At 38.4% G+C, this 6,747-nt stretch overlaps 1 protein-coding gene across 1 annotated transcript; it reads left to right on the top strand.

The window, feature by feature from the left end:
* Window positions 1-4,117: 4,117 nt before the first annotated feature.
* Window positions 4,118-6,205, top strand: LOC124447571. Its single transcript, XM_046998869.1, has 5 exons — window positions 4,118-4,168; window positions 4,257-4,327; window positions 4,399-4,437; window positions 5,096-5,159; window positions 5,856-6,205. The coding sequence occupies exons 2-5, from the start codon at window positions 4,292-4,294 to the stop codon at window positions 6,116-6,118; spliced, it is 402 nt and encodes a 133-aa protein (XP_046854825.1). The 5' UTR covers window positions 4,118-4,168; window positions 4,257-4,291; the 3' UTR covers window positions 6,119-6,205.
* Window positions 6,206-6,747: the final 542 nt, after the last annotated feature.

Genomic DNA, 6,747 nt, shown 5'->3' with positions numbered 1-6,747 from the left:
CAGACAAAGCTGACATACTTTCACGCTGGGCTGAACACTTTAACAAGCTGCTGAATAGAGAGTCACAGATGAACGAAGAAGCCATTGAGTCCCTCCCCCAGCTGCCAATCAAAGAGGAAATTGCCGACCCACCCACCAGAGACGAGGTTGCGAAAGCCCTCAAGCAGACAGGGTCTGGAAAGGCTCCTGGGGCTGATGGCATTCCAGCTGACGTCTACAAGAACGGAGGCCAGGCACTCCTGGACAAACTGACATCCCTGTTCCAGGAGGTTTGGAAAGTTGTCAAGGTCCCCCAGGACTTCAAAGATGCTGCCGTTGTGCACATCTATAAGAGGAAAGGTGATAAGACCTTATGTGACAACCATCGAGGCATATCTCTCCTCTGCATCGCAGGCAAGGTTTTGCCTGAGTAGTCTTAAACAGGCTAATCACAAATGTTGCCGAGGCCATCGTCCCTGAATCTCAGTGTGGTTTCCGGGCAGGCAGGGAACTACTGACATGGTTTCGCTATTCGCCAGTTGCAGGAAAAGTGCCGTGAGCAAAACAAGGAACTCCACATGGTCTTCGTAGACCTAACTAAGGCATTCGATACCGTTAATCGGGAAGGCCTTTGGAAAATCCTGGGAAAATTTGGGTGTCCAAAGAAGCTAGTCTCTCTGATAGCTTCCTTTCACGATGGCATGCAGGCAAGAGTCCAGGATAGTGGGGAGACATCGGACTCATTTCCTGTGAAGAACGGTGTGAAGCAAGGTTGTGTTCTTGCACCTACTCTCTCCATCCTGCTCGCAGCGATGCTGCTCGACGCCTTCCGTGACTTCGACAAAGGTGTACATTCAGTTCCGTACTGATGGAAAGCTCTTCAACCTCAGAAGACTTCATGCCAAGACCAAAGTCTACGAGGCACTCCTGCGTGAATTTCTCTTCGCAGATGACTGTGCACTAGCCGCCCACTCCCATGAAGACATCCAGTGCATAAATGACCGCTTCGCAACTGCATGTGATCGCTTTGGGCTGACCATCAGCCTGGGCAAGACTGAGACCCTGGTCCAGCTTCCACCATCCCAGACTCGTGACACCTCACCACCACCTCCTGTCATCATTAACCACACCAACATCAAGACTGTTGACAAGTTCTGCTACCTTGGCAGCACCATCAGCAACAATGGTTCCCTGGACGCAGAGGTAACGCTGCGTATTGCAAAGGCCAGTGCTGCTTTCGGCAGACTAAAGAGAAGACTCTGGCAGGAACACGGCATCAAGATCGTCACCAAAATTGCTGTGTACAGGGCTGTGGTCCTGAGTGTTCTGCTGTACTGCTGTGAAACCTGGACCACTTATCGCAGGCACATACAACAGCTGGAGCAGTTCCACCAGCGCTGCCTGAGAAAAATCCTCCGAATCAAGTGGCAGGACAAAGTGTCCAACCTTGTAGTCCTTGAAAGGTGTGGACTCTCCAGCATTGAGAGCTTGATCATCAAAGCTCAACTCCGATGGACAGGCCATGTCATAAGGATGGATGACAGCAGAATCCCAAAGATGCTGTATGGTCAACTACAAGACGGGAGCCGTGTACAAGGAAGACCGCTGAAGAGATACAAAGACACCCTTAAAGCCAACATCAAGAGCTGCAATATAGACCCAAACACCTGGGAGGAGTTCGCGGGAGACAGACTGCAGTGGAGGCATTTATGCTCCCAGGGCGTTCGGAATTTCGAAGCCGGTAGAGCAGCCGCCATTAAGGAGAAGAGGGCTCGAAGGAAGCAACGCTCTGCCCCTCTTGTCTCGTACCCCTGCAGGGTTTGCGGACGTTCGTGTGCATCACAAATTGGCCTCCATTCACACATGAGGTCCCACTCTCGCAGATAGACCTGCATGCCTACTCATCTGTCGCCCCGACAGGAGAGTCCATACATACATACATAATTATTTGAAGCAATCATAACATTGTGTCTTAATATTAAATTTTAATAGTAATTAAAACACACAACTTCATCAATCGGAATTCAGTGCCAAAATATCAAACAATTTGTAGATTACTTTTCTTCTATTAAAGGACAAAGTTTATATTTTCGTAAAATACACATAATTAACATGTTTGTTAAAAGCTCTTTCGTGCAAATACTTTTGAGTAAAAAATTTTTTTATTTATTAATGTAATTTGTTGTGATTTTCGTTTAATGTGTGCACTCGATCTTGAATATTCAACCAAAGAAGTTCAGTGTACTCTATAAGCAACAAATAAATGACATATTATCATCTTGGAAGAAATTTTATGGTTTTTTAAATAAATGACAAAATCTACAGGCACGTAGTCAGAACGATAATAGGGGAGGGGGTTGGGTTTTGTGTGGTGCAATATTCATATATGCATGATACGCCACATTAATGTGTTCCAATACAAATTCCAATACTATGACTAAATGATTGCATGACATCTTCTAAATGATGACATACATCAAAGCATCCTTAAATTGGTACGCTGAAAACAAAGTGTTTGAGGCTTTCAGCGTTGAATTTACTTAAATAATGAAAAAGAGACTTTGTCGTGGTGACAAACTTAAAGATGGATTTCAGAATAGCAATTACCATGGTGAATGGTGATAATAACAATGTAATAGTTCTTAAAAGAACTGTTTTAACCAGAACACTAACCCAACAATTCAAAGGAACCGTTATTTACAGCTAGAAAGAGACACTATGCATTTCGGCAGACTACTCATCAGGTGTCAACGTCTGCTAAATGAGAACCTCCAAATCATGCTATATTTATAATGTTACAAAAGCTGGTACAGAGGCATGTACCAGCTTCTGTCAGGTACAATAAGACTGTTCCTTTACGACAACTGCCAAAACGTGGGTGTAAAAGTGAAAATCCGATTCTATGTGATTCAGCGATTGGAAAACATATTTTAAGTAACACTCGCTGTGCCAATGCTTATTCTGATGAACACTTTAAAATTATTAAAAAATGTCGCTCTTTATTCCAGCTACGCGTCATGGAGTCGGTATTAATTAAATTGACTAATCCTGTCCATTGCCGACAAAAGGTTCACGTGTTTATTTTGTCATTGTTTTAAGTGTCATCTCGAAAAATCGGGATGACATTGACTTTTTGTAACATTATAAATATAGCATGATTTGGAGGTTCTCATTTAGCAGACGTTGACACCTGACGAGTAGTCTGCCGAAATGCATAGTGTCCCTTTCTAGCTGTAAATAGCGGTTCCTTTGAATTGTTGGGTTAGTGTTCTGGTTAAACAGTTCTTTTAAGAACTATTACATTGTTATTATCACCATTCACCATGGTAATTGCTATTCTGAATTTACTTGTGTTACATTCCACACCATTGTAAACAATTAAACGAAGACGTGATAACTCCAACCGCTTGGGTCTTTAAGTCTATTCGTACTTCAAAGGACGTTAATACTGTAGAACAGGCGTATAAATGATCGAATATCCCTCAGACGTGAGACATCCATTGGCTACTGTATTTCATAATAAAGCTATATTTATCAACTCAACTTGCAAATGTGCCTTAACTCTTTCTGTATCCCTTAAAGTAGGATAACAATTTAGACACGAAATTGATACTGAGATACATGTATTGTAATGGATTTTCACACACAACTTTGTACCCGGAGTTAACGCAAAAGCTGGCGTCTTGTTCAAATTTACATTACAGCTATCTTTGTCATTGACTCATTAATGACGTTTAACGCGCTAGACCCACAGCACGCACACAGGTTAGCAGACGTTGACACCTGACGAGTAGTCTGCCGAAATGCATAGTGTCTCTTTCTAGCTGTAAATAGCGGTTCCTTTGAATTGTTGGGTTAGTGCTCTGGTTAATACAGTTCTTTTAAGAACTATTACATTGTTATTATCACCATTCACCATGGTAATTGCTATTCTGAATTTACTTGTGTTACATTCCACACCATTGTAAAAATTAAACGAAGACGTGATAACCCTAACCGTTTCTTAATTATTTTAAACGTGTGAAAAACTGCAGGAATAGTAATTATACTGATTGTAAGCCGCCCGACACGTACATGGCCATCTCAAATGATGAATTTTTAATTTTCGTGCGATTATATAAGTACGTGACTCTTTACAGCGACCGTTCATATGCGCTTTACTTTGGTGTTTGAAGGAATATTCTTTGAGGTAAATTTATTGTTGGTAGGCAATTAGATGTTTGGGTCTTTAAGTCTTTTCGTGTGTATTGAATCTTTATGTACAATTTTGCGTTTAGAAAATATAATTTAACTTGTCCCAATACAACACAAAATGGCATTTTTGGGTAGATTGGTAATGGTTGTTTTGGTAAGTTTCATAATTAACAACTACAAATCTTGCATGTTTTATATTTAAATTTTTTTTTTTTTCTACTTAAGGTGGTAAATTTTGCTGTAATTCAATGTCGTCCAAGAGTTGTAAGTGCAAGTTACAATTAATTATACATTTACGCGCGCTTTATGTTTCTTTAATTCTTTAAAAGTTGATTACTTGCATGTGGAGTTAAATTTTAGTATACATCATGTGTATACATCAACTGTAAGCCAATAGCTTAAAGTTCCCACTAGCTTGAATGCAAACAATGATACGATCTCTTGACTCTGAAGATGACTACCAGAAAGTTGTCGAAATATCAGTGAACATCAACATACCAACACTACAGTCCTTCTTTGGACTCTACTAACACGGAGGATCTAAACTTCTACAAATATATAACGACCATCCCGACATGAAAACATTCATTTTACAACGACGCAATCATATAATAAATTGATCATTTCAACATTTAATATTGGTTGATTATTTTTTGCACATATAATACCAAACCTACGATGTTCATCACAAGATAGGTGTTTCCATTCGTCATGTTCTAATAATATTAATTGAATAGTGTAATAAATTCCAAAAATTACTTTTCTGGCTGGAATGAACAAAATATATCTTACGCTACTAACATTTATTACTTTTTCTTTCATATAAAATTATTGCATGGAATGCAACATAAAGTATTGCTTGAGTAGTGTGTTATTAGCCATTGCAGATTGACAATATATATCAACTAATATTTTTTGGCAGGCGAAGACAAGTGAAAGTGGAAAGCTTTTAATTAGAAAACGTGGATTGATTCATGTTTCTTATTGTAAGCAGTAATCAAAGTAGAATAACTATGAAACCTGTTGTCTGGAAGTATTCACTTTAAGACAAAAATTTTTTATTGTTTGCAATCAATATTGTTGCCAATGAAGTGCCAGGCGGGAAACGGATTCTCAATATAAATATAAGAGCCCAACAAATAATTTTAAGCATAGTCATAAACAATTTGGTTTTATGAAATTTATTAAGAGTGACGTTTGCAATCAAAGCACAAAATGCATCGTGAGAAGAGACAAAATACACTAAAATAGGCAATTTCGCAAAAAGAATTTCTGAACAAACTTGGGAGCAATCAACCGAATCCTGTTTACATCACACACGGACATCAAATCATCTTTATATTTATTCGCATGAGACGTATTTATCAACATCAACAAACAGATATTAAATTTGAACCAGTTTTTGCTTTCTCAAAAATATGGTGCAATAATAACATTAAGACAAACTAAATACAAAAAATAAAAGCTCCCTGTGTTCAGTAGAAATTGATATTAATAACTCTTTTATTTATTGTCTGCATGTTTGGGTGCATTTGCATTTTAAAATACCGCGGTGCTTCAAATAATCACTAGCTCTACATGTAGTTATAGACACTACATTATTACCTAAAATGTTCTGTATATTGAAAGCTAACATAATTAAATTTCTTCAAATTAATCCCTAAATCTATATCTCTTTATAGGCGAGATGGGAAAGGTTTCGAAAGGATGCCACCCAGTTCGATGCGCACAAAACAACTACCACCATATTACGTTCAAGAAACCATTCACAAAGATCCCATCGGTTATCGTTAGCATCAGTAAACTGGACATTGGTAATAGGAAAAACACCCGTTTGAATACACAGGCTCAAGGAGTATCGCGCAAAGGATTTACTCTCAAAGTAAACACTTGGTACGATACAATATTCTGGGGCTACTCGGCTTCATGGATTGCTTGTGATTAACTCAATATGATTACCTTTTACTTAATTACTCTTTTGTACTGTCCTGTGTAGATGTACGTAAATGAATAAAACTGCTTACAAAATAAATGAATTTGAATTGTTTGCTTTCTAAAAACTTTTTTCTAAAAACATGTGCAAAAATTTACGTAGTATAATACTCGATAATATATAGCTATTACATTCTCATTTGCTGAAAGTAAATCATTCATCTATTCGTTTCCACTTTTGTAAAATTTAATTACAGAAAACAGGTAAAAAGATGGCATTCCATATATTTGTGTAATGCTCACATTTGACACGTAATGCTCATAAGAAGTACTGGCACAGTTATTTAGGAATTCGTTTGGGGCAATGAATTTATACGTTCTACAAACAGTTTCTCGTTGTTTTAATGTAAAGAAATCACATATGACATTTCAATAAAGTTTTGTGGTGTGGTCATGACCACATGGCCTGCAGTCTCTGGAATACTGACATAATGAAATGCTAAATGACAGGTATCATCAGTTCGTGACTAATACTACTTAGAAAAAAAGCTGAGCTGTGTTGACGAAGTGACGTTACATCAATTCGAAAAGTTACACGTGCTATAACAGAGAATCATTGCACCCACTAGAATAATCGTCTCA

Source organism: Xenia sp. Carnegie-2017, unplaced genomic scaffold, assembly GCF_021976095.1.
Source record: "Xenia sp. Carnegie-2017 unplaced genomic scaffold, XeniaSp_v1 HiC_scaffold_1, whole genome shotgun sequence".
Classification (NCBI taxonomy): domain Eukaryota; kingdom Metazoa; phylum Cnidaria; class Anthozoa; order Malacalcyonacea; family Xeniidae; genus Xenia; species Xenia sp. Carnegie-2017.
Note: the sequence above shows the minus strand (reverse complement) of the source record. Positions and strands in the feature narration are given on the sequence as shown.

Bases quoted from the DNA above. Each gene is read 5' to 3' on its own strand.
- LOC124447571 (XM_046998869.1), top strand. From the start codon at position 4,292: ATGGCATTTTTGGGTAGATTGGTAATGGTTGTTTTG. The intron at 4,438-5,095 runs GTAAGTGCAAGT...ATTTTTTGGCAG, and splicing joins TTCAATGTCGTCCAAGAGTT to GCGAAGACAAGTGAAAGTGG. The intron at 5,160-5,855 runs GTAAGCAGTAAT...ATCTCTTTATAG, and splicing joins ATTGATTCATGTTTCTTATT to GCGAGATGGGAAAGGTTTCG.